Here is a 26595-nt window from a genome sequence, read left to right on the forward strand (position 1 = left end):
GCGGCCGTGGCTCACGGGCCCAGCCGCTCCGCGGCATGTGGGATCCTCCCGGACCGGGGCACGAACCTGTGTCCCCTGCATCGGCAGGCGGACTCTCAACCACTGCGCCACCAGGGAAGCCCCTGAAAGGATTTTTTAAAAATCACACAGTCAGTCCAAGGCTCAATTCTTGGCTCTACCTCTAGCTGTTTGACCTCTCTGGGTGTACAAACATCTGCCTCACAGGAGTTGATGGGAGCTTTAGATGAGATGACCAACGTAAAGCCCCTGGCATAGAGTCTGGCATACAGTAGGTGGTCAATAAATGTCTGTTCCCTCCTCTCCACTTTCCCCTTCGCAAATTTGGGGTCATTACCATATAACTTTATACCCCAATCGCTGTCAACAAAAAGAGTCACTCTCAGGGTCAGAATTCAAGAATTCATCTTTTTATCCGAGGCCACGTGAATCCCCCAGGTCTAGACCTGAGCAGACAAAGGGAGCTGTCTGTGAGAAGCCTTTCTCCAAGGCGAAACTCCAGCCCTACGACCGGTGCCAAAGTGAGCTCTAAGGACACGAACTTCTTTTAAAACAAGTTACCCGAGGAGGGCCGTTGGGCCAGAGCCCCGGAGCTGACCTGGCCCCGTTTTGCATCGTTTTAAGCAGAAGAGTGCCATGATCTGATTTGTCATTTAAGACGCTGGCTGCTGGGTGGGGGACAGATTGTAAGGGAGATGGAACCTGCTCCCCTTGTCCTTTTTCTGTGTTTCGGATGTTCATATATGTCACAGCTCTGTACCGCCCCCTTCTCATCAGCGCTTGCCTTACCCTGCTTCCTCTTTTCCTTGGCCTTGTCCGCCTAGGGACTAGAAGGTGGGGACAAAACAATTTGCCAGTCCCCGCCCCCGGCCTGAGGCTGGAACGTGGCCCCAGAGCTTAGCACTGGCCCCGCCCCCTGCATAGGCCCCGCCCCTCGAGCTGAAGCTTAGGGGTGCGCCGCACAGCCCCGCCTCTCCGCAGCCAACCCCGCCCTTCCCTGCCTTCAAGGCAACGTTCACACCCATTAATTGGTCGGCCGGTGGTGCAGGCTCTTGGCCCTACCCCTCATCAGCTCCGCCCCCTCTAGGCCCCGCCCCTTCCAGGCCTTGTGTTCGTCCGCTGAGTGGCCGCAGGGGGAGCCAGGGCCCAGCCCTTTTCTTATCGCCCCGCCCATCCCCGGAGGCCCCGCCCCCTCGAGGTCTCATCCACGTCCATTGGGCCTGTAGCTCGTCCCTCGGAGGCTCCGTCCCTCCCCAAGGCCCCGCTCCATCTATTGGTTGGCAGCAGGAGGAGCCCGCGGTCTCCTCTTCCAGCCGCTGGCTCCGCCCAGCACGAGGCACCGCCAACATAGGCCCCGCCCTCCCGAGGGCCCGCCTGGTCTGTTGGGCTGCCGGCAGGAGGCGCCGCGCCATGCGCGGGTCCGGAGCACGGGCTCCAGCTGACGGCGGGTGTGGGAGCCGCGCGGGAACGCGGCGGCGGTGGCGGCGGGCTGTGTTGGAGGTGAGTGCGGGGTGCGAGAGGAGCGGCGGCGGAGGCGGGGGTCGCTCCGTGGCGTACGGGGCTCCGGGGCGCAGAGGCTGGCCCGGCGGGGAGGCCGCGGGCGCGCGCTGGGGCAGCTGGGCCCGCACGGGGCATTTCTCCGGCCACCCAGGCTCCGCTTGTCCGGTTGCCCTGGAAACAGGCGGCTCTCCTGGTGGCGGGGGACCCGGGCGCGGCCTCGGGGGGCGGGTCCCAGAGGCTGGCTACATGGGCGAGGGCGGCCCAGCCTGTGGGTTCCAGGGGGTCAGCTGTGGCCAGCCCCCCCCCCTGCGACCCCTGGAGCCTGGCACCTCAACGTCGGGGTCCCCCGGGCCTCCGTCTCTCTGGTCCCCTTGGAGAGAGTTCTGCAGGTGGCCACAAGGCGCCGGAGTCCGTACCTTCCTTCCAGGGTTGTGGGGACATACCCCGGCCCACAGCCTGTCCCGGTTTTCCTGTTCACACAGCAGCGCGTTCCCCACTCGTGTGCCAGCTGAAAGCATTGTCTCCCAGCTATTTCTGTACCACTTCCAGCCGCTGGACAAGTAGTGCATCTAAGGAAACATGCAGAGCTGGGGCTCCTGGGGACCCCTGCAGAAGAAACTGGATTCTTTCCCATTAGGGAGCCAGTCGCTGGGGCTCGGGAGGGGCCGCAGACCCAGACACTCGGGCTCCCAGCACCTGGTCAAGTGTTTGATTAATCTGAATTGCTGAAAAGAATTTTCTGGGTCCCCGCCCACCAGTGATTACAGGTGTCTCTGGTTAGTTACAGGTGTCTCCCGTTAGCACGGGCCACCACCTCTCCTTCATTCCAGAGAGGAGTGGGCCCTTAATCCCACTGGCAGAAAAAGTCCGTCCCCTCTCAAGAGGCTAGCTTGTCAGATTTAAATCTGGTTAAATTATTTTTGTATTTAATTGCGTTGGCTCTGACTGGAGTTGTCAGGATAGGATTTATGGCCGGTGGGGATAAAGCAGAGCCTGTGAATCTACCCTCTTCCCTTCCTGCCCTGGTGGAAATTCTAATGGATCCCACATTGCAGTGTTGGAATGGCCGTGTCCCTCCACCCATTTGGTCAGCCCCACACTGACCTCACTCGCTGCTGTGACTTGAGCTTGTTTTCATCAGAAATCGGACTCTTCCTTGAGAACAAGAGAAAAACATTCTCCAGGAGAAGCAACAGCAAGCGACCTACAGCCTTGGGCCCCTGTTTCTCCGAGTATTTGTGTGAAAGAGGAGAGAACTGAGCAGAAAAGGAAAAGGCAGGTCATGCTTCCTAAAAAACAGATCTGGTGACCCCGGGTGTGCTCCGCTCTGTAGGAAACTGCACTCCTCTTGCCCTTTGCACAAACGCATCTGGCCCATTTTGACGGAGAAGCCGTACTCTGCATTTTGTGCCTGCGGAGGAAGGGCGCACATGAGCAAGTGGCCATGCTCCGTGGTTACTCTCTGAAGATGGCCACAGAGGGAGTGGCCGTGGGGAGAAGAGAGCCTCCTGATAAAACTGATATAGTAGATCAGGGTCTGTGTTTACTGGGACTTCTTTGGGCTTATGAAGCAGTTACTGGAAGGGAGTGAGTCACAGTCTGTCCTACATTTTCTACCCCCTTTTCGTGATGCTGCTAGCTTTGCCCTAGAAAAGGAGGGAGTGGGCTCTCTTCCAAGGCCCTGGGAGGGGACCTGGCAGCTGTGTATTTGTAATTTTCTATTTCTTTTAAAATTAAAGCAGAATTGTGTAAGCTTCAGACCCTACAGAACCTGTAAGCTTCACCCCTGGGTGCAAAATAGCATTTTACTTCTCCGTTGTATCTGAGGGCCTTTTAAATCCCCGTGTTTACTTCGTGGCTTTTCTGGGAGTTGGGCTTCTGCTGAGACCTGGTTTTCTACAGTTTCCACCGTTTTCCACATTGTATTTAAATTTACCCTCAGCATTATCTCCAAAGGCAGAGGTTTCCCAGCCAGACGCTGCCTGGTGGCAGGGGCTGCCCTGGGGGCCCCTGTGGGTTTGGGTCGGGACCGCCGGGGCCGTGCCTGACGTGAGCCAGGTGTCTGTGGAGGGGTCAGGTCCGCCGAGAATGTGTGGTGGCCAGAGGCACGTGCTGGAAATTTCTGAGGCGGGTTGTGTGGCTTTCAGAAGGCGCCGTGGTTTGAAGCTGCTGACGTGGTTTGCGAACCAAAGCCGTGTGCTTTGTCATGTGAGGACTTCTGGAAACGCTTCTGTTGTACGTTCGGCCGGGGCCTTGGACGGGGCCAAGCGGGGAGCCACAGCCAGCTCTGGGCTCCGCAGCATCTGACCGGGAGGCGGGTGCACTTTCCTCGGGGAGGGGAAGCAGCCTCCGGCTAGATACTTCTTTGTAGCTTGACTGCTCCTCTGCCTAGGACACTTGGCTGCTCTCAGCAGGCTCAGGCTTCAGAAGGCTGGTCCACAGTGAAAGGCTCTGCGTGGTCAACGGTGAGCTGTAGGCACAGGAGGAGTGCTCCCCGCCGCCCCCAAGCCATGGGGCAGACCTTAGTGTTCAGAACCCAGTCTTTGGTGCGTGACGTCGTCAGGGCATCTTGAAGAGTGCAGGGTTCGCCGAGGATGGCGGGTGGCTGGTTCTGGAGGAACTGAAGGGCGGGTCCGCCGCTCAGCCTTCGTTCAACAGCCCTGGTGGGAGGGATGACGTCGCAGATGTGACCGAGGCCCAGGGGCCAGCCGGGAAGAGCCCAGTTCAGTGTCAGTGTCGAGGCTGTTGGGTCCCCCGGGGTCGGATCGATCCTTTTCTTTGGGGGGCTCCCTAGACATTTTTCCCGCCCTGGGCAGACCCTCCCCTTCCCGAAAGCCTCTCCCGGTGCCTGTGACCACGAGCGAGTCAGAGCTGACATTCGTCCAGGGCAGGTGCCAGAGCTGCTCTCACCAGGTCCTGGGCCACTGTTTCCAGAGCCTTCTAGAAAATGGCCCTTTCTTCTTTGGTCTGTCTGCCTGGAAGCGGGGCACAGAGGCGGGAGATGGGTGGTGTTCAACCTCCACCAGCTCGCCGTGAAGCCTTAGTTTCTGTGAAGCAGGACATCTTCCTTTTACTCTGCCCGCCTGCTCCCCGAGAGCTTTGGGTGGGGGGGGGGTGTCTGATGAACTCTCTCTCTGGAACCCTACGCCTTTGGGGCATTAAGCGCACGGGAGTCGTGACTTTATGACACACCTTGTTGTCCCCGAGCTGTTTTCTAATTTCCCCGGCAATTTTCCGGCCTGGCCAGCGCCCGAAAGCCAGGCTGGACGCCGTGGGTGGACACACGCATTCCAGCCGTGCCTCCGCTGCTTCTGGAAGGGCTTTTCTGTGTGCACTGTGGTCATGTGTCTATTCTAGTGCTGCCGTCCCAGGGAAGCGGCTCCTCCAAGCCAGGACCAATCATCTGGGAGCAGCGTCCGGGGCTCTGTGTTTCGAATGCCCGGTCGCTTACTGCCCTGCTCGTGTGGCTGCGACTTGGCCCGATTGCCTGGTTCCATGGCTGTTTGTGACGAATTTTCTGTAGCATGCGTAGGCTGTGGTGCGGGGGAGGCGGAGTTTAGGAAGACGCGCCCTTGTGCGCTCGGAGTTGTTTATAACTTTCCTCTGGGAGCGTTGGGATAGATGGGGGCTGACTCAGATGAGGCCAGGCAACCCCGCTGGGACTCTGCCCTGCGAGCCCCACCCAGCCCCACCCAGCCCCACCCTGGCCGGCGGCTTGCTGCGCGTGTGGTACCCAGGCTTCTCGCGTCTTGCCTTTGGGTGACCTCACCGTGCTTCCTAGTAATGGCTTTCCTCGAAGGGCGTTTCAGCCCCTGCACACCTGCTTTGTCCCCAGTGGTCCCACGGCCTGCGGCCGTATCCTCACCGTTGGACCCGACCAGGGTGCTGTGTCCGCGGCTGCTGCTGGGGCGCGGGACCTAGACGGCTGGTCCGGTCTGTCGATGTTCCCCTGAGCCTCGTGGGCGCCTGCTGCTCTGCTGGTCGACGGTAACCCGCCTTTCGTTTTCCCCCAGGACGCGGCCTTTTCCCTGCCGTTGGCCGGAGCCCTCGGTGCTGGTCCATGAAGACGGGCCCACCATGTTCTATGGGACCCACTTCATCATGTCCCCGCCCGCCAAGAGCAAGCTGAGGCGGCAGGGCCAGCTGCTGTCCAGCGTGCTGTCCCGGACGCTGAGCTACAAGTACCGTGACCTGGACGCCACCTGCTCCAGCCTGGGCACCGGCGACGACCCGGCCGAGCTCTCCACCCAGCTCTCGGCCCCTGGGGTCCTGAAGGTGTTTGGGGACAGCGTGTGCACGGGCACCCACTACAAGAGCGTCCTGGCCACCGGCACGTCCAGCGCCCGGGAGCTGGTGAAGGAGGCCCTGGAGCGCTACGCCCTGAGCCCCGAGCGCGCGGGCCAGTACGTGCTGTGCGACGTGGTGGGCCAGGCCGGCGACTCCGGGCGGCAGTGGCAGGCCGAGGGCTTCCGGGTGTTCGGCGACAACGAGAAGCCCCTCCTGATCCAGGAGTTATGGAAACCCCGAGAAGGCTTGTCCCGGAGGTTTGAGCTGAGAAAGAGGTCGGAGGTGGAGGAGCTGGCAGCCAGGGACGTGGACACCGTGACGGCAGGTGAGGAGGGGCGACGAGAAGGCGCGGGGCGGGCGCCGTTCCGGGCGCGTCTGTCGGAGGAGGACAGCGGGCCTCTGCCGCGGCGGCGGCGGCGTTTGAGGACTGACTCTTCTGCACCCCGCTCTGCGGGGCTGTTTGGCGGTGCGGGTTGTTTACACCGCAGGGCGCCTGCTGCTGGTCATTCCGCGTTCCTCGTGGCGTCTTGCAGTGCCGTGGGGCGATTTCTCCTTCCGCTTGAAGATGACCGTCCAGGGGTCTGGCAAGCGTGTCACTGGCCGCAGAGAGGACCTTGTCCCGTGCAGGCGGCACACGCGGTACAGAAAGCCCCTCGGTGCCCGAGGCGCCGGGGCAATCTCGGGGGCCAGCGGACGCGAAGCCGGGGGAGGAAGCGGGTCTCCGGAGGTGCGGTGCGTTGGGGGGCGCGCCGGGGCAGTGGAGGTCGTGCTGGGAGCAGCGCTGAGTCCCTGCCCTGGGCCGGGGCGCTCCAGGCCCTGCGGGACGCTGCTCTGCATCTGGCTTTTATTCACCTGGTGGAAAGAAGCTCATCATCTTAATAGGGAAGCGCCATACAAAATGGGTTTTTTTCAAATGCCCACAGACGCTTAAGTGTATCTCAGGTCATATTTGACTTTTTCTTAGTTTCCTAGAGAAAATGGTGGCTTCACATGAGCAAGTGCACTGGTCTTACGTGTGGCTCAGAGCAGAAGACGTTCAGTGGCCTCAGGAGACTTGTCACTCGGTTTCGTGGTGCTGCGGGGTCGAGGGGCTTGAGCCCTCGCTGACGTTTTGTGTGTGTCCCCAGGTGTCGCGAATGCTCACGTTACGTTCTCGGGTTCTCCTCTGGCGCGAAACCCACCTTGTGCCTTTAGGGTGTGAGGACGAGGGTGTGGCAGGCCGGGGCCTGGCGGGGCCGCCGCGGTTGGCGGTGGGCTCTCGGCGGCCCTTCCGGCCTCAGTCCCGTGATCTGGAGGATCCAGTGATCCCAGGGCCGGTGCAGTGGTGTGTGCAGAGCTCTCTGCTCGGCCATGCGTCCTGACCGCCTCCTGCACTGCACGCGGTTGTTCTCTGCGCTCACAGGCAGGGGTGGACCAAGGACGGGGTTGGGGTCCCTCTGATGGGGGTTGGGGTGTTTTATCACCGACGTTGTGCAGAGTTGCAGGCATGGGGATAAGGAAAATCTGACCAATGAGTAGCTGATGTTACTGGGTTGTTTTTTGTTTGTTTTTTAACTATTTGAAAAAAAGTAATCTTATTGAAGATAGTTGATTTACAACGTTGTGGTTGTGTTATTGTTTTTAACTCTCCTTGGACAAGCGCCCGAACGCCCCGCCCACAGGCCCAGCTGCAGGGGTTTGGATTTTGTCCTGACCCTGCCTCACCGCGCTCTCTGGAGACCTGTAAGGGGCTGCGTCCCGAGGGTGGAGAGGGCGGGTGTTCAGCTCATGGTCGCTGTCGCCCAGTGTTTTCTCTGCTGAGTGGAGAGCAAAGAGCACCAGCCCTGCCTGCCCCGCGGGTTGCTGTGCCTCGGGTCCGGCTGGGCCCTGGAAGGCCTGCGCTGTGTCACGTGGGTGATCGCTCGTGGGGGGCGGGGGAGCAGGGTGACCGCGAGGCTGGACGCCCTCTGCGGGGAGCGGGGCTTTGTTCTCCTGTTCGCAGACCCCTTTTAGACCTGTTCCTTTTACGTTCATTCGTCCAGGCAGGAGAAGGCCCACACCGTGTTCAACTTGGTGGTGGCTTTGCGAACCTTTCAAAGAAAGAGTCTGTTGAACCGGACGGGTCTCACTGACACACTTCTCCGGGCTGGAAGTGGGTCGTGTTACCCGCCTGGAGGAGGCTTCCCGGGCCCCAGGGAGTCGGCCTTCCTGGCCGGCCTCTGACTTGGGCGTGGCCTGGCTGCTCCGTGCCTCCTGGCCGTGCGCAAGCCCAGCACTGGGGACCCTGCAGTCGGCCCGCCCCGTCCAGCCCTGCTCCGCAGGTTGTGGGCGGAGCTTCGCCAGAGCCCGCGACCTTGGACCTTTGCGTTAGGGTCTGTCTGAGGGTCCTGATGATACAAGGATGCACACACATGCTCTGCCCCTCAGGCACGTGAACACACACTCACGCTCTGCCTTGTTCCCCTGTGTAAAGAATCCGATGCGGCCCCTCCCGATCTGCAGATGCCCCCTCATCTCCTAGCGCACCCCCAAGGTCCCAGACCCCCTGCCTCCTCACGACGGTGGGAACCACAGAGAGACTTGGAGGAGGAGGAGTGAAGGCTGTTGGTGTCGGGTGGGTGCCAGCTGCCTTACGGTGATGACGAGAAGGAATCCGCAGCCCCTCTGGCTGCTTTTCCCCCCGGCGGCTTCTGCCCACGTTCCTGACACCTGTGGTCTTGTTTCCAGGGAAGGGGGTTCCTCACCTCCTGGGCGGCCTGTCTGCGATGAGCCCCAAATGCTGCTGGCGCCCCGAGCGGCCCGAGTGTCGCTGTGAGGCGGCGTCGGCTGCGGTGAGCTCGGTGTCCGCGGGATGGGGGGCTTACTGTTGAGGAGGGTGGGGACCCAGTGCGGAGCAGGCTCCGGGCACCCCGATTCCCTCCTCTTTCCCCGAGAGCAGGTCATGTTGTCCCCGTTCCCCGGCAAAGTGTGCAAAAGGAAGGGCCCACCTCTGCAGGCGCGCAGGTGCGCACGCGCCCGTGAACGAACGCCGGCCTCCCCAGGCTTCAGGTTACTCAGCAGCCCCAGTGACCTGCCTCGGTCCCGGATCGCTCCCACGGCAGAAGACCCACCCCGAGTCAGTGGGCTGGGGCTCGCTGATTTCACGTTAAAAGCCCCCTGCGAGCGTCCTCTAGGCCCTTGGGGCCGGGAGCCCACCGCAGGCCCCCTTGGGTGAACTGGGATAGGCCCCACAAGGGCAGGTGGCAGAAGCGGCTGTACCAGGCCCTTCCCGAGGGCACTGAAGGAAAAATCCACCCGGTTCCCCTGAACCGTTTGGGCCATGGTTTTGCGCCCGTGGCAACGCGCTCAGGCACTTTTGGCGTTTGTTTTCGATAAATATTGCCTTTCCCAGCTGCCAGCTTCTCGGTGATCTCCAGAGCATCAGAATATCGCGAGCGAGCCCGGGCCGGCGCGGGCGTGGCCGGGGCTGCAGAGCGGCTCACGTGTTCCCAGAGGGCTGGCTTGTGGGGCCCGTGCCCCTCAGAGCGGGCTCTGGGCCGGTGCCCGAGATAAAGACAGTAATCACTTCTGCTCCCGCTGGGGAGGGAGGGTGGGCCATGTGGTTTTTGTCAGCGGCTGGGGAAGGGTGAGAGGGCAGGGTTTATTTGTGTTCCCAGGATGGAAGAGAGCTTGTAAGCTGGATTCTCAGCCTCAGCCCCATCGACACTTTGGGCCAGCAGTTCCTTGCTGTAGGGGACCGCGCTGTGCCTTGTAGGACGTTTAGCCGTGTCCCAGGCCCGGCCCGCTAGATGCATGCGGCACCCCTACCAGTCGTGACAACCACAGCCGCCTCTGGGCCTTGCTGAGTGTCCTGGGGGCCAGCTCGCCCTCGGGTGGGAACCACCGATTTGGACCCGGTGGCCTGGACCCTTTGGAGGAACTCAGTCTGTTGGCCACGCCCTGCGCCTCCCATAGGGGCCGGTGGCCTTGTGCCCCGGGGCCCGGACCGGACCGTCAGCCCAGGCTGGCTCTCATGGGGGCACCGTCTGAGGGACTTGGGTGCCTTGAGGAGGGGAAGTGCAGGCTTCTTTCTGTGCCAGTGGATGCCTTCCTGGGTGGCCTATCCCGGCCCTCAGAGGCCAGCCTTTTTCCGATGCTGGAAGGCAGGGCCTCCTTGGCTCTGGGTGCCCTCTTCCGAGGAGACAAGGTTAGAGGGTTTCTAAAAGCCGCCGAGGCTTGAGGTTCTCTCTGCAGGGACATCTCTGCGTCAGCACCGGGCTTGTCACAAGTTGCCCTTCAATGCCTGTGTGGTCTGGCGTACAGTGGGTGCTCGTTCGCTGCCTGTTTAAGGGTGGATGCAAATTAGAAGAGCCAGCTCCCCTGTGAGTCTCGGCTTCCGGGTGCATCCAAGACTCCAGGGTTGGAATTGGTTTTCTTTGCGGGGGTGGGGGCGGTGGATGGGGGGAGGGCAGGTGCGAGTGGCGTGCAGACGGGGGCTTGAGCGAGGAGGAGTGCGCCGCTCTGGCGCCGACAGTGTGACCCGCCAGCCCCCCTTCTCCTCCAAGGCCGGCTGGAGTGGTGGCAGGGGTGTCGTCTGAGCGCCCGACCTTGGGTGTGTTTGCCGTCATCCACAGACGGGCAGATGGGCCTGAGCCCCGACCGAACCGGGACGTTCAGGCGCCTCGCGAAGCCTCTGCTGTCTCTGTCTGCTGGTTGTGTGCCGTGAATTCCGTCTCCTTGAGTCCCCCAGCCTCTCTGTGCTGTTTTCTTTGGACGTTTTTCTCCTCCAGCCACGAATCTGATTTTTAATAACACTTATCTCAGGGTGAACGAGGCGATCTGGATTCTTTTCTCCTTTTATTGAAGAGTAGCTGCCTGTTGAGTGAGACTTCCTCCGAGCATATTCTCAGTGATACAGTCATTGAGGGAAATGTTTATTTTATGTAGTCTGGGGGAGACAACACAATGCCCAACTTTTTCCATCAGTCTAAAACTAGAAAACTAAGTGAACTTAAAAAACATTTTTGAGGACTTTCAATTCAAAGAGAACATAAAGTTGAATGATTAGCTGCTAATGGCCAGTTTCATAAAAAAAAAAAAAAAAAAATTCATAGTTTCGGTTTCACGAAGAAGCGCCGTGTTGGAAGGAGCCCTAGCAGCCCTGCTCTCCCAAGCCTGCCGTTGCCCACCTGGGGCCTGGCTGGCAGCGACCCGTCCTCCTTCGGGAGCCTTCTGGCCAAGGAGAACTCCGGAGGCTCGGTGCTGAACACAGGCGGAGGTGAGAACTGGCGTAAAATGTTTGAAAGACACAAAACATAATAGGAATTGGCCGAAGCATGGCCAGGGTGGACATTGCAGGGAAGGAGAAGTCAAGTTGGATCCTTATTCCCAATGCATTAAAAACGTACAAGTCAGAGGTAAATTTATACAGCCAAAAGAAAGATTTCATAAATAAGGCTTCAAAGATGCAAACCGTAGGGGGAAAGGTAGATGAATTTGACTGTATCAAAGTTTAAGCTTTGTTTTTAACTAAGAACATTCTATAGCTAAGATTTAGCTCTACCCATGGCGCTGCATGTAAATCCAGCTTCTTGCTTTTTCTTGAGACATAGTTTCCCATCACTTGCATATACCCCATTATCCATTCTCCTAATCATGGGCTCTCAGGTTGCATCCAGCTCCTTCGTACTACAGACAGTGCCATGATGGACCCTCTCGAGGGCCCGTGCAGAGTTCTCTGGGGGTCGTCTCCAGGGAATGGAGTTTCTGCATTATAGATAAGTCTGTTTCATTTCTTAATAAGCACTGCGGGACAGCAGCTTCTCCAGAAAGGCTGCCACGACCCCAGCGTGCTTTCTTGTGTGGCCCTTCCACATCCTTAAGCACTGGGTATGAGCCCCCGACCCTCGAAAATCTCCCCTGGGACTATGTTAAAATCGAAAGGAGCTGCAGGATAGTGAGGTGCCAGGGAAACTCCCTGCAGCCGACTGGCGCGGGCAGCGTGAATCGAGCCGTGAAGTGATTTCCCCAGAGTCACAGCGTGTGGCTTTGAGACTGTCCCTCTACCTAAACTAAAACGCAAGAGATGGGCCTTTTGGATATTGATTAGCCAGTGATTTGAAGGTGAAAGGATTTTCTTTGTTGTCAGCAAATATTTGTTGAGTGCTACTACGGTAGGTACTTGATCAGGTACTGATCAAGCATAGAGCAGTTGACAAAACAAATAGATCTTGTTCTCATGGTGCTAAGGGTGGCAAATAAAGGCAAAGAGACAATCACTCGAAAAAACGGAGACTTACAAATTGTGATATGTTCTATGAAAGAAAAGTACAGGTGCTAATGAAGCAGGGAGGTTAGGGAAATTCTCTGTGAGGAGGTGAAATTTAAGCCAGTCTCAAAGTTGACAAAACTAAGCAGGTGCAGAGTAGTAGACAGAAGTGGGGCAGGAAGAGCTTTCTGCGCAGAGGGCACAGCATTGTCCCAGAGATGAGAGAGCACGAAATAAATGCAAGGCACCGAAAGGCGATGTGGCTGGAGGGTGGGGGACATTGTGGGAGGTGAAGCTGGAGAGATGGTCGGGGGTTGTTAGGTATTTTGGACTTTAGACTAACGAGAGGCCACTGAAGGGGTTAAAAGACCACTGTGGCTACTGGGTAAAAAATGCTTTGAAAAGCCAGTAATAGATTAATTTATTGTAGGAGTCTAGGTGAAAATTGCTGGTAGCTTGGACTAGAGTTATGAGGAAGCAGGTAGAGAGAAGTTGGTGACTCCCAAATGTATTCTGGAGGCAGAATCATCAATATTTGTGAACGAACCAGATGTTGAAGATGCGAAAGATGGTGGGGGGGGGGGGGCGTCAAGAATGACTCCCGGGTTTCTGACATGAGCAGTTGGGTAGATGGAGATGCCATTTACCAAAGTGGTGACTACCAAGAGAGAGACAAGTTACGGAGGGAAGAGTAAGAGTTCTCTCTAGACTGTTAAGTTGGAGACATCCAAACGGAGGTGGCAGATGGGATGTCAGATGATATGGATCTGGAGCTCAGAAGAGTAAACTTACATTAAGCTGTTAATAGGTGATATTTAAGCTGTGAAAATTGATAGATGACCTGGTAGTAAATATATATACAATGAGAAGAGTTGAGGGCTTAATATGGAAACTGGAAGAACCCCAACTGTAGAGGCAAAGTAATGGGGGAGCAAATGAGACCAAGGGGAGGCCAGAGATGTACGAGACCACAAAAGAGTGTGGTGCCGTGGAGGCCCATGGGAGGCTACTGTAGGTCAAAAAAGGTGCAGCTCATTGGATTGAGCAACATGGAGGCCATCAGATACCTTGCTGAGAGCTGTGCTGCTGGAATGTTAAGCATGCCATGTTGAAATAGGTTGAGAAATTGGTACCGGCAATATGTGGGATTAATTATCCTAGAAGATCTTTCTCTGTGGAGTACCTGGAAGTGCTGGCTGAACTATAACAATTCTCCTTTTAGATGCACAGCTGAGTATCCCCCCCAAAGTAAAGTAATCCCTAAGGGTGAAAAAACAAAACAAAACAAAATGAGGACCTTGAAACGTTAGAATCGTAGCTGATTATGAAGCTACAATTGCCCCCACAGGCTCTTGCCAGTCTTTATAGCCAAGAAATTTAAGTTTAATAGCTGTCCAAGAAAGACACACGGAGCCTTGGGACCTTAGGAAGTAGGAAGTTGGGACTGAGACCCTCACATATATTGGGAAACTGTAAAGGGTGACACACTGAATGAAAAGACAGAATAGGAAGAATCTGCTACCTGGTAAAAGGAGACGACAAAGAGTTATTATCTCTCTTGATCTGGGCCCTGGGTGGGAAAAACTACTCTTTCCTAGAATTGAAAAATCACCTTTCCTCTCAGGTGTTTGGGGTTCAAAATTGCACTACTTAAGTGATCTGGATAATCACTGGATAAGAAATTAAATTACTGTGTGTACATAATTTGATAGTGTACAAGGACATCGGATAGAAACAAAGTAAATTCTCTTTGGAAGGACATCTACACAGGCATCCCAAGCCTGGCCAGAGACGAGCGAACAATCCAAAATTACGAGACACTTGAAGTGATGCTTCTTGAAAAGAGTCAGTAGGAAACCAACTGTAGAATCAGATTCTCAAGAACTTAGGAATTGGAACCATTAGATATAAAATATTGAGTAAGTATTTTAAAAATGTTTAATGAAATCAAAGGTAGAAAGAAAACAGGAAAGAACAGTGTCATCCCAAAAGGCAAGGAAGATTTGGACAAGAACAAGATAATGCTTTTAGTAATAAAAATGCAGGTTTGTAAATGGTTACTTCAACGATGGCTTAAACAGCAGACTAAATATAACTGAAGAGAATTAGAGAACGAGGTAGACCTGGCATCACGCGGCCAGAAACATGGGTTGAGAGACACGGGGAACAGGATGAGAAGGGCTGTCACATGTCCACGTGAAGAGGATCAAGCGAATGGGGTGAGGAGGACATACTCCACGGACATGCCTGAGAGTCATCCGGGAGCGTGGGATGAAAAGCACCAGTCCTCCGATTCAGGAATCACAGGGCTTCCTCTGTAGGATAAACGAAAAGTTTACCCCTTGCTGCCTAGTGGTGATGCGGCAGGACACTTCAGAGATTTTTTACAGTCGCCGAGAAGAAAAGGCAGGCGAGCAGCAGGCTCCCCACCCCGAACCGCAGAAACCAGAGGTCAGCCGATGGGACCTTCAAAGCTGGAGAGAACACGACCGGGAACCCAGAGTTGCGGTCCTGGCTGCCCCACCACCCAGGCGCCGGGCCACGGAGTCTGCCACGGAGCTGCTTCCCACCGACGGACCCTGCCATAGAGGGATTCGAAAGGATGGGCCAGAGGGCAAAGGCCACCTGAAGGTGCCACTGGAGAGGAAGGAGACCCGAGGTGTAGAGAATGGCGAGCAAGGAGTTGGACGGTAGGTCTGGGCAAAGGTCTAAAACAGTTATAACAGGGCGGAACCCGGGGCGCAGCCGTGCCGGCCCCCACCGGCCAGAAGCCGCGGCGGAGACCTGGAAACTACAGCCCCCAGGAGGCTCTGCGCGCGCGCATGCGCCGTGGCATACGTGGCACGCGCGGCGCGTGGCGTGCGTGGCGCGCGGCGCGGCGTGCGTGGGCATTCTAGAACGCAGCAGCTAGGGCCCCGGCGCCATGTTGGGGCCGAGGGGACAGCGGACAGGTTCTTGAAGCTGCGGGAGCAGAGCGGGAGCGGGTCGGACCTGGGCTGGTAGGAGCCCCGCCCCTCCCGCGTCAGCGGATCATGACCCGGGCGGCCGCGGAGGTCGCGGTGGCGGGGTACGCGGCGTGGCGGGGCCAGCGCTAGAGATGATGCCGTTTCCGGTGACCAACCTGGGATCACAACAGACCCCGCCGCCGCCCAAGCACTATGGCATCTCCTCCCCCATCAGTTTAGCAGCCCCCAGGGAGATTGACTGCGTACTTAACCAGAAATTAATTGAAACCCTGAAGCCCTTTGGGGTTTTTGAAGAGGAAGAGGAACTACAGCGCAGGATTTTAATTTTGGAGAAATTAAATAACCTGGTAAAGGAATGGATACGAGAAATCAGTGAAAGCAAGAGTCTTCCACAAGCTGTGATAGAAAACGTTGGAGGGAAAATCTTTACATTCGGTTCTTATAGATTAGGGGTGCATACGAAAGGCGCAGATATCGACGCGTTGTGCGTGGCACCAAGACATGTTGATCGAAGTGATTTTTTCACCTCCTTCTATGGTAAATTGAAACTACATGAAGAAGTAAAGGATTTAAGGGCTGTTGAAGAGGCATTTGTACCAGTTATCAAACTGTGTTTTGATGGGATAGAGATTGATATTTTGTTTGCAAGATTAGCACTGCAGACTATTCCGGACGACTTGGACCTAAGAGATGACAGTCTGCTTAAAAACTTAGATATTAGATGCATAAGAAGTCTTAATGGTTGCCGGGTAACTGATGAGATTTTACATCTAGTACCAAACATTGACAACTTCAGGTTAACTCTGAGAGCCATCAAGTTGTGGGCCAAATGCCGCAATATCTATTCCAATATATTAGGTTTCCTAGGAGGTGTTTCCTGGGCGATGCTAGTAGCAAGAACTTGCCAGCTTTATCCAAATGCAATAGCATCAACTCTTGTACGTAAATTTTTCTTGGTGTTTTCTGAATGGGAATGGCCAAATCCAGTGCTACTGAAAGAGCCTGAAGAACGGAATCTTAATTTGCCTGTCTGGGATCCAAGAGTAAATCCCAGCGATAGGTACCATCTCATGCCTATAATTACACCAGCGTACCCACAGCAGAACTCCACGTACAACGTGTCTGTTTCAACAAGGATGGTCATGATTGAGGAGTTTAAGCAAGGGCTTGCTATCACACATGAGATTTTGCTGAGTAAGGCAGAGTGGTCCAAACTTTTTGAAGCTCCCAGCTTCTTTCAAAAGTACAAGCATTATATTGTACTTCTAGCAAGCGCACCAACAGAAAAACAACATCTGGAATGGGTGGGCTTGGTGGAATCAAAAATCCGAATCCTGGTTGGAAGCTTGGAGAAGAATGAATTTATTACACTGGCACATGTGAATCCTCAGTCGTTTCCAGCACCCAAGGAAAATCCTGACAGGGAAGAATTTCGTACAATGTGGGTGATCGGGTTAGTGTTAAAAAAGCCAGAAAACTCTGACGTTCTCAGTATTGATCTCACCTATGATATCCAGTCTTTCACAGATACAGTTTATAGGCAAGCGATAAATAGTAAGATGTTTGAGATGGATATGAAAATTGCTGCAATGCATTTGAGAAGAAAGGAACTTCATCAACTACTACCTAATCACGTGCTTCAGAAAAAAAAACCACACTCGATGGAAAGAGTCAGACTGACAGCTTTGGATGACGGCAGCCTCGACTTGTCTGTAAACAGTGAAGACAGCACGTCTGTGTCTTCACTTCCTGGCTCTATGAAGACTGGCAGCTCTCAGGGCGGAAACATTCCTGCCCTGGCTGCGATGGCAGCGTCCGTGACCAGCGTACAGGTTCCTGAAGTTTCACAACAAGCAAATCCCAGCGACAGCCCAGGGGGCACGTCCGGCGGAAGCATCCCTCAGACCGCCCCACAACCAGCCGTTTCTCCCCCACCGAAGCCCGTGGTCACCAGAGTTGTTTCCTCAACACGTCTGGTCAGCCATCCGCCCAGGCCTTCAGGGAGCGCAGCAGCAAACATAGCTAATCCCATCATAGGAGTCTAGAGGACATTGTCACGTCACAAAGAAGAAAGGACCAAGGAAACCAAAACAGAAGAGGAACGGTCTTATAAAGAGACAGGTGCGGCTCAATTGGAAACTATTCAGACAGCAGCTTCTCTGTCCGCCTCATGGGGAACATCCAGTGCAGACCTTCCCGGTATCCCTGCAAATCTTATTCCTATTATCGAGAAATCAGTAAAACAGATTGAACTGAGGGAAACAACCTCAAGGGTCCATAAACGGTATTTGCCAACTCAGCCTGCTGGCTTCAAATGCTAAAGGAGAAGAATGAAGGGTTCCAAACTAGATGCGGTTCAAAATAGCTTTGTTAGGCTTGTTGGATGACTTCCTTTATTGGGCTAATCTTGATCAGAAGTCCAGGTTAGTATGTGGAGCCAGAAGTACTGTTAATTAATGTGTCAGATTATTTATGTGTCAGCCACAGTTAAACGCTAACTATTTCAAAGGACTCCTGCCCTTAAAGAGGAAAAAGAGAGAAAAACACACCCCTCCAGCTATGTTTGTACCCATGACTGACATCAGGACTGGATTGATGTTTGATGCATTGTTGGGGAAAGTTTGCAGCACAAACTGGTATCAGAATTCCTTACGCTGATGATGCACTTTATATTTTTATTAGACAGTAGAACAAATTTTAGATTTTTCAGCTTGATGAATTACAGTTTTTTCCTGAAGGGTGTTCTTCATTATTAATCTTCAGATTGGTTACCATTGTGCAGTGGTGTACTGTACTTCAGAAAAAGCATAAAGTACATCCAGCTCAGTTCCTGTGAGATAGCTATAACCCTTTAAAATGAAATGTCAACTCTTAGGGTATATATTTGGCATTGAAACAGTAATTAGCAAGTGTCCGGTTTTGATGGGACAGGATCAAATGATTGGTTTTATCTGAAGAACCGTTTCAGAGTGCATACAATCAGCCGTCAAACAGCAGATACTGTCTTGAGCTAACAAAGCTCCATATTCTCTTGTCCTTAATCATTTGCCCTAAAAGAAAAAAAGCTTTTTGTGTCCCCTGCCCCCGCCGCCTTCTCTTTGCTTGTGTGCACAAGGTATGCTTATATATCGTTTCACAGAAAACTCAGTATGCTAGTATTTTCTTAACCATGATGTGAAACCAACAGTCCTGTGGCCACATGGCTAAGATTTTAGTAAAGCTTTACTAAAAGTAATTCCTGTGAAGCATGTTATCCCTCTTGGATGGCCATTTGGTCTCCACATAAGAGAAGATTTGTATACTCCACAGAATACCTGCTTATAGTAAAGTTAATTTCTAATTTAAACGTGTAAGCAAAACATTTTCTCCAGAATTTTAAACCAATTTTTATTTGTAAATGACTTCCTAAGATTCATCAGTAAAATTTGCGTGTAGAAACGTCAGAAATTTCTAGCAAGCACTTGACATCTAGTCAGCTTTCTACTCTTTTGTTTTATCCTGCAAAAAATTGGGAATAATAACCTTTCTTAAAAAAAAAAAGCTCATAATTAAGCAGCAGAACATTCATGTTTCTCAACAGTTGTAGGTGAATGAAAACTTAGTCTTTCTTAATCTGGACACAGCAAACCTAACAGGTTTTCCAAATAGCCTGATTCTGATCCTTCCTATCCCCCAACAGTGTTCCTTTCTACCACACGTGCGTTTTTCATGTTAAACTGCAGCTTCTTAAACCCTTTCCCTATCCTTTAAAATAATTTCCCCCAAAGTTGGAATATGGTCGTTTCCGTGGCGGGCTGTGCAGTAATTGAGACTCTCTGTTCACCATGACTTTCTGACGCCGAATACACAGTGTTCCCACTACCTGTGCAGCCCCCTTCCACCACAATAAAATCAGGTGAAGTGTGTACAGTACCTGTGTATTTTGAATAGCTATTGTGTCATTGAAACTGCCATGCACAAATTTAGTCTTGTCATCTTGTTCACACATTGGGGAAAAATTAGTTTATTAAATGTTTTGTGTAACTGTACTTGTTTTACCAAGCTGGAAAGTTGGAGCTTTTTAATTCTAGTTTTCGTTACCTGAATATCAGACTATTTTTTTCATATGGTGTGCATAGTATCTCATGACTGGAGTTTGCTTTGTTTTATAGTATCTGTACTCCTTGTATTTTTCAAGCACTATTTTGAAAACAGATGATGTATTTCTCCGTTAAAAAACACAATAAAAATAAGCAAGAAAGAAGCAGAGGGGTTTAAATCTGACGATAACAGCTCAGATGTTCTTACTGTTGTTCTGGTGGGTAGAGTCACCGATGAACGTTTCAACGTACTTGAAGTCTAGAATTCATGTCATAATAGGGAAAAAACATGAAAAGGTTAAAACTTCATATCAATAATGGTACCAAAAAATGGAGTTAAAGAATCTTAATCCAAAAGAAGGCAGGAAAGAGGTGGGGGGGTGGTGGGAAGCACAGAGAAAATGGTGTAGAAAGAAAATGCAATCTAAGGTGGTGGAAATGAAGCGAAATATATCTGTCACTATATACATAATAAATAGGCTAAACTTCCTGAGTAAAATGTGGAGATTGTCAAGAGTTCATGGAAAAGCTAAGTCCAGCTGTAGGCTATTTTATTTACGAGAGACACACCCAAAACGTAAGACATAAAGAATGGAAAAAAGGCCAATGCAGAGCTGTTGCGGTAACAACGTTATCCAAGCGTTTCAAAGCAAAAATAATTACCAGGGACAAAAGGGATCACTGCATTAATGAGAGAAGAAATAGTGCAGCAGGAAAAGGGACCAATTTAATTTTTTTTGCACCTAGTAAAATAACCTCAATGTAAAATAAAGCAAAGATTAACAGAAATTGCCAAAAGCATTATTGTCACAGAAGCGTTTTAAACAACTCCTTTCATTAATTGATACTAAGCAGGCAAAAAGTAGAAGGGAAACGGCTTTGAACACAGCCACAGTGCTTGGCAGGCTTTTCCTGTAAAGGGCCGGATAGGAAATGTTTTCAGCTTTGTGAGGCTGTACGAGCTCCGCCTTTGTCGAGTGAAAGCAGCCCTGGACAATATGTAAACAGATGGCCGGGGCTGCGTTGGTCACCCGTTCCCCCCAGCCGGCATTTGTCGGCCCTCATCTATTGGGCATTTGGTACGGAAACTTCCACTCAACCATTAGAAAACGCATGTTATTCTCAAGCACTTGGACATGTAAAAATAATAATAATAATAATAACCTCATGCTAGCTCCAGAAAGTAAGACTCAGCATAAAGTTATCTGATTTATAGAACATGTTCTCCGACTGCAGAACAGTAAGTTAGGAACAATGAGAAACGGCACAGAGAAGAATTTCCGAAAGAACGCAGAGAAAAGCTCACACCGTGAAGAGACTGATGGACAGAATCTCGTAATTGTATTGAGTAACGAGCAGTGAACATGGAAAAACAGGCTGTTTAAGCAGGGAGATTTCATAATACATAAAACACATGATTACCACCCAGGCTATGTTAAGGATGAAGAAAAAAGTCTATTTGAAAAGATGCAACAACCCAATAGACGGGCAAAAGAGATGTGTAGGTATTTCACAGAGGAGGAACTAAGAATGGGCAAAATAAACATGGAAAAGGATGCTCGGTCTTGTTCGTGAGGAAAATAGGAGTTAAGACCACGGAGCGATTTGTCTTTAACAAAAATGAAGCCGAACGATATTCGGGTTTGGCGCGGAGGCAGGGGAGTACGCGCTGTCTGGTGCCTTCAGGAGAAGGTGGGTGTTGTCCAGTGTGGCCGGCGGGCCCGCGCCCTGTGCTCCGTCCCTTCTGCGCTGGGGGCTCCACTCCCACACGGTGGGGCACCGGTGGGTTTAACCTTACCCGTCTCTTTATCCCTTGAGGCAGCCAAAGTTTGTGGGCCACCGCGGCAGCCGTGTCCAGAGCCCTACACACCCTCTGGTCTACCTGCAGCGTGCCGTGGGGATGTCACCGTTTCCCGCATACGCCATGCTATCAGAAAAGTCAGGAAGCACTTTCCGAGAAAGACCGTCCCACGGGCCGCCAGGAGACGCGTAGGGGAGTGTTTGCGGCAGCATTTTGTAAATGACCCGCATGCCCCTAAACGGGGAGTGGAGAGAGAGTGTGTGTTCGTGCAGCAAACAACGTAAAGCTGTGAGAGCAAATGGACCAAAGCTTCACGCATCGAGGTAGGTGTGTCTCATAATGTTGAGGGGAGAGAGACAATCACAGAAAAAGAGAGAGACGCACCCAAAACGTCAGACATAAAGAATGGAAAAAAAAAAAAAGGCACAATCTACATAAGGTTTTAAAAAAACCAAAATAGGGCAGTATAATTTAGGGTGACAAAAATGTGAGCTATAACTATAAAGGAAAAACAAGGGAATGTGAAAATTCAGGATAGCAAGGGCGAGAGGTGGGGAGAAGCAGGGGAGGTGCAGCTGCAAGAATGCAGACTGGAAATGTTCTACTTTTTGCAGGTTGGGTGGTGGAGGAAATGGTGTTCATTTTATTATTTGTCTCCGTTGTAAATGCTTTCGTGTGCGTGTGTGTGTGTGTGAAGTATTTTGCAATCAAGAAACCAACATCAAAGTGATGAAGACCTCTTTATCGGTTAGGAATTGCATTTGGCCAGATAACAATGACTGAACCCGACACAGGGTGGCTTTCTTTCACATTGCAGAGGGCGCACGTTCAGGGCTGATGGGGGCGCTTTCCTGGTCCCCAGGGACGCAGGTGTCCGCACTTTCAGCCCCACCATTGTAGGCCACGCCTTCCATCCTCAAGATCACCTCAAGGCGCAGGATGATGGAGGGGCCACTGCCATCATAGCCATCATACCTTCATTTAAGGCAGGAAGAAAGCAGGAGGGGGGGAAAGCCGAAGGTGTCCCTGCAGACTGTGTCCTCCTCCTACGGAGCTTTCCTGGAAGCCCCTAGAAGAGGACATTCCCTCGTCTTTCACCGACTGGAACTTAGTCACAAGGCCCTGCCTACCTGTGAGGGAGACCAGAAGTTGTAGTTTGTATCAGCTGGTTACACGACCACCGTTCCCCACCATTATGTGATGGGAGAAGGAGAGGATGGGTGTTGGAAGGCAATGGTAGAGCGAATTACACAGAACTCATATGTTTACGCATTCAGACGCTCCCAAATAAGTCAGGATCAAAAAAGACACTTTAATGTGAATTAGAACTGAACAGTAATGGAAATGCAACTAGGTGGGATGCAGCCAATGTGGTATTTAGAAGAGGAGGGTTATGGCTTTAAATGCTTACCCTAGAAAACAATAAAGGCTGGCAGCTGTTGAGCTGCGTGCCTACAGAACTAGGGTAAAAAGAATATAAATTCAGTGAGAGAAGAAAGGAAATAATACAGAGCAGAAAGTAAAGACAAAATAAACATGCAGTGCAGAGGATCAACAAAGTGAAGAGTAGGTTCTTTGAAAAGACTCATAAAATAGTCAAAACCGGCAAGATTGTCGAGGAAAGCTAAAGATGGTTCACAAGCAATCTTAGGAATTTGAAAGGGGATATAGCTACAAATACAGTAGTTTTTTTAAAAAAATTTTCACTTAAAGGACCTTATAGATAGCTTTTTGTCAGTAAATTTGAAAACTTAGACGAAATGGACAACCTCCTAGAAAAAGATAACCTGCCCAGACTCACTGAAGGATAGAAAACCTGAATGGACTTATAACCTTGAAAAGAAATGGCACGAGTAGTTTGAAAATGTCCCCACCGAACCCAAAGTAAAATCACAAAAACATAAGACCTAGAAGGTCGTACAGGCCAATGCTTACTGATATTCAGTGACAAGGTTATTCCAGTATTTTACATCAGACTATTCCAGAAAATGGAAAAAGAAGAAACTTTTTTTTTTTTTTTTACAACAAAGCTCACCTTCATATCAAAACCAGAGAAAGGGAACATGATAAAGAAAAGTTATCCGCCAAATTCACTTATGAGTGTTGATGATGAAAACTAAAGCCAAACCAGAAATGTATATAAAAACCATCATGACCAAGTTTGATGAATCTCTGGAATGCCGAGATGATTTAACACGTGAGCTGTCGGCTGGCATGTTGACTCTGGCTGTTGGCAGGAGGCCTCAGCTCTCCCTAGGGCTGACCGAGTGTCCTCACAGCATGGCGGCTGACTTAACCCCAGCACGTGATCTGAGAGAGCCAGGCACAAGCCGCAGTGTCTTTCATGACCTGACCGTGGAAGTCACACCGTCACTCCCGCTGTGTCTTTGTGATGAAATGGGCTCTATTCACGGTGGCAGGAGACTACAGAAGGGCTCGAAAAGCAGGAGATCACTAGGGGCCATCTTGGAGACTGACTGCCTCATTGATCAACAGGAAAAATGGGTCCATTTTAATATATTACAATGGAATACCATACAGCACTGAAAACAAATGAGCCGGAGATACACATAGCAAGTGGGTGTGTTCATATCGTATGATACCATTTCATCAGTTTTTTAAAAAATTGCAAATTAAATATATTTTTCAGAGATATTTACTATGTATGTATATAATATCTTGGCCATACTTAATACGTGGAAAAAAATATAAATATACACAGGGGAGTTTATGCCCCCATATCGGCATAGCTGTTATTTCTGGATAGGAGAGAGAAAGCTCAGCCATATCTAGAATGTGCTTTATTTCTTCAGGCTGCAGTGGGTGCATTATTTTGTTCTCCATACCCTTTTGGATGCCAGAAGTGTTTCCTACTTATACAGAAGGGTGAATAGGAGAAAACAGAGGAAGCCTGTGTGTAGACAACTTTCCCACAAAGTTTGGCTGGCAAGGCAGAATTCAGTTCTTTGGGGTTGTAGGACTGAAATCTCCATGTTTTGTTTCCTTTCTTTTTCTTGCTAGCTGTGGACCAGAGCCCACTCTCAGCTCCTTTTCCTGTCGCCCCTCCCATCTGAGCAGGGGCAACCCCTTGTTCAGACCCTTTTCTTCTGTGACCAGCCGGAGAACACTCTCTGCTTTTGAAGTCACTCACATGGTTACGTTGGGCCCACTGGATAATCCCTGTATCTTAAGATCAACTGCTCAGTTACCTTAATTATACCGGCAGAACCTCTCTTGCCCATGTACTTAATCACGGGAGTAACCGTAGGGGCAGAGATCACGGGGTGACCTTAGAATTCTGCTCCCACCGTGACCTTCCATAGTTTTTCTGTGCTCTGATGCTCCTGTACAGATCTGTGTAAACATGTACACATGCAGGCTTTTAGTCAGTTAAAAAAAATTTTTTTTTTTTTAATTTCATTTTATCTTTGGCTGTGTTGGGTCTTCGTTGCTGCGCGCGGGCTTTCTCTAGTCGTGGTGAGCGGGGGCTACTCTTCGTTGCGGTGTGCGGGCTTCTCATTGCGGTGGCTTCTCTTGCTGCAGAGCACGGGCTCTAGGCACGGGGGCTTCAGTAGTTGTGGTGTATAGGCTCGGTAGTTGCAGTGGGGAGGCTCTAGAGCGCAGCAGGCTCAGTAGTTGTGGCCCACAGGCTTAGTTGCCCCGTGACATGTGAGATCTTCCCGGACGAGGGATCGAACCCACGTCCTGCCTGCATTGGCAGGCAGATTCTTAACCACAGCGCACCAGGGAAGTCCCAGTTATTATTATTTTAAAATGGGATCACATACTTAGTTTTCTGTATCTTTTCTTAACAAACTCCTTTTGAAAATCTCCCTACATCATCGGTTATCATTCTAATTCATTCATTCTAGGGCTTATGGAATATTCCATGGTGTGGTCAGAGCACTGTGTGTATTGGGGGGTCATTAAGAACAATTTTGCAATACATATTCCTGTATATACCGTATTTCACCCCATAAAAGATGTTATTGGCTGTAAGATCACCATACCTACTTACCACTAACATAAAAAATAGCGCAAGTTAAACGAGGACACAATGCCTTATTATTATTACTTGGGATTCTTAGTTGTGTACTTACCTAAAGAGCTCTAATAAACCTGAAGATTTATTTAAACACGGACCTTAACCTGTGTTGTTGGTTCTGTGCACATGCACACACGAAAAGATAAATAGGAGCGAAATAAATTCAAAGTCTTCTTTTCGACTCGAGCTGTCAACTGTGCACGTTTCCACACAGCGCCCTTTTTTGTGCCCTCAAGAGTATTGCTGATGCCACATTTCTTGAAGGTGCTCCACTGTTATCCCTGGGATTTTCTCCCAAGCTGTTGGCCCCAAATTCTGCAAGTTTGCACATGACAACCAGAGCTCGTTCGTTCTTCAAATGGCCCTTAAATGACTGGAATATTGAAGAACCTCGCCCCCCAGGAACAATAGCCAGGTTCTCACGTGACAGCTGCTGCCTGGGGCGCTCCACAAGAGCGCAGGATGCGTTCAAAGATGTTAAAATGTGCCAAAAAGTGTGTCTAGGGATTGACGAAATACATACCGTAAGGGCGTGCATTCATTCGTTCATTCATTCGTTTAGGAGGTTGAAAAGTATGTACGTTTAAAAACTTACTTTCACCAGTTATATATACGCGCACAGTTAAAGCGATACTTCCTCATTGCTGACTAGAAATAACAAAACAAGGCAAAAAAGCTGAAGCAGCAGGTGCCTGCGCTAGCCTTCCCTCTTGCCAATTCGCCCTGCCCAGAGGGAACCAGTTTCAGCTGTGAACTGTTCCTTATTTGGCATTTAATTCCACAAAGTAAAGTAACACACTTATCCCATGCTGCTTGGTTTTTACATTTTGAGTGTGATCTAGTGACTTCTTCCATGAAGATGAGAATTCAGCTCTGTTCACCACCCCTCTTTTTTTTTTTTTTTTTTTTGCGGTACGCGGGCCTCTCACTGTCGCGGCCCCTCCCGTTGCGGAGCACAGGCTCTGGACGCGCAGGCCCAGCGGCCACGGCTCACGGGCCCAGCCGCTCCGCGGCACGTGGGATCCTCCCGGACCGGGGCACGAACCCGCGTCCCCCGCATCGGCAGGCGGACTCGCAACTACTGCGCCACCAGGCAAGCCCCCCATCCACTCTTAAAATATCAGCTTCCCTCGCCCTGTCCTCTCAGGACAGTTGTAAATTTCTTTAGATTAGTAATCGGTGTTCACATTTGTAGGACCAGAGACAGCTTTTTACATCCGAGGCCTGGTGTACACAAAGGTCACCTTTCCTTCTAGTCCAGCTTCCAGTTTCTTTGAAATTAGTTATTGGTATTATTTGTTTGCCCCTTTTCTTGGTACTTTTCACGAATTCAGCATTCCTCCATCCTCTGCCAGTATCTCTTTTCAAGATGCTCAGGTGTGAGGCTGGTTTTATCCACTTTGGGTGCCTTCCGCCTGCTCCGGTTGGGCCGGTTGCTCTCAAGCCCGCTCTCAGCCGTCCTCGCCCTGGTGTCTCTGCAGAGGAGACCCCGTCTCTGCTCCCTTTTCCCTGGTTCTCGCTTTACACCTGGTTTACGTGGCCCAGCTCCTCCCGTGGCCTCCTGGGAAAGTGACCATGAGAGGTGAAGTTGCTTAAAAGACCTTTGCCCCACCTTAATGCTCGATTAATAGCTTTAGCTGGGCGTAGAGCTTTAGATGAAAATGCTTTTCTCT

General features: G+C 51.5%; 2 protein-coding genes across 7 annotated transcripts in view; both read left to right on the forward strand.

Moving 5' to 3' along the window:
* Positions 1–26595, forward strand: part of LOC131740922 (monocyte to macrophage differentiation factor 2) — a 141837-nt gene that overhangs the window by 58632 nt on the left and 56610 nt on the right. For 4 of the 6 annotated variants that reach the window (XR_010836426.1, XR_010836425.1, XM_067012598.1 and 1 more), the window contains one exon: positions 5532–6130. Coding sequence is in view for 4 of the 6 variants with exons in the window: in XM_067012598.1 (XP_066868699.1) it covers positions 5532–6130 (599 nt within the window). In the remaining 2 variants the exon portion in view is untranslated. Of the gene's footprint in view, positions 1–1410; positions 1519–5531; positions 6131–26595 lie in introns of those variants that run through there. The other 2 variants (XM_059037324.2, XM_067012604.1) reach the window with 2 other exon arrangements.
* Positions 14939–20495, forward strand: PAPOLB (poly(A) polymerase beta). Its single transcript, XM_059037349.2, has one exon. The coding sequence runs from the start codon at positions 15129–15131 to the stop codon at positions 17040–17042; it is 1914 nt and encodes a 637-aa protein (XP_058893332.1). The 5' UTR covers positions 14939–15128; the 3' UTR covers positions 17043–20495.

This window comes from Kogia breviceps, chromosome 14 (genome assembly GCF_026419965.1).
Source record: "Kogia breviceps isolate mKogBre1 chromosome 14, mKogBre1 haplotype 1, whole genome shotgun sequence".
NCBI lineage: Eukaryota > Metazoa > Chordata > Mammalia > Artiodactyla > Physeteridae > Kogia > Kogia breviceps.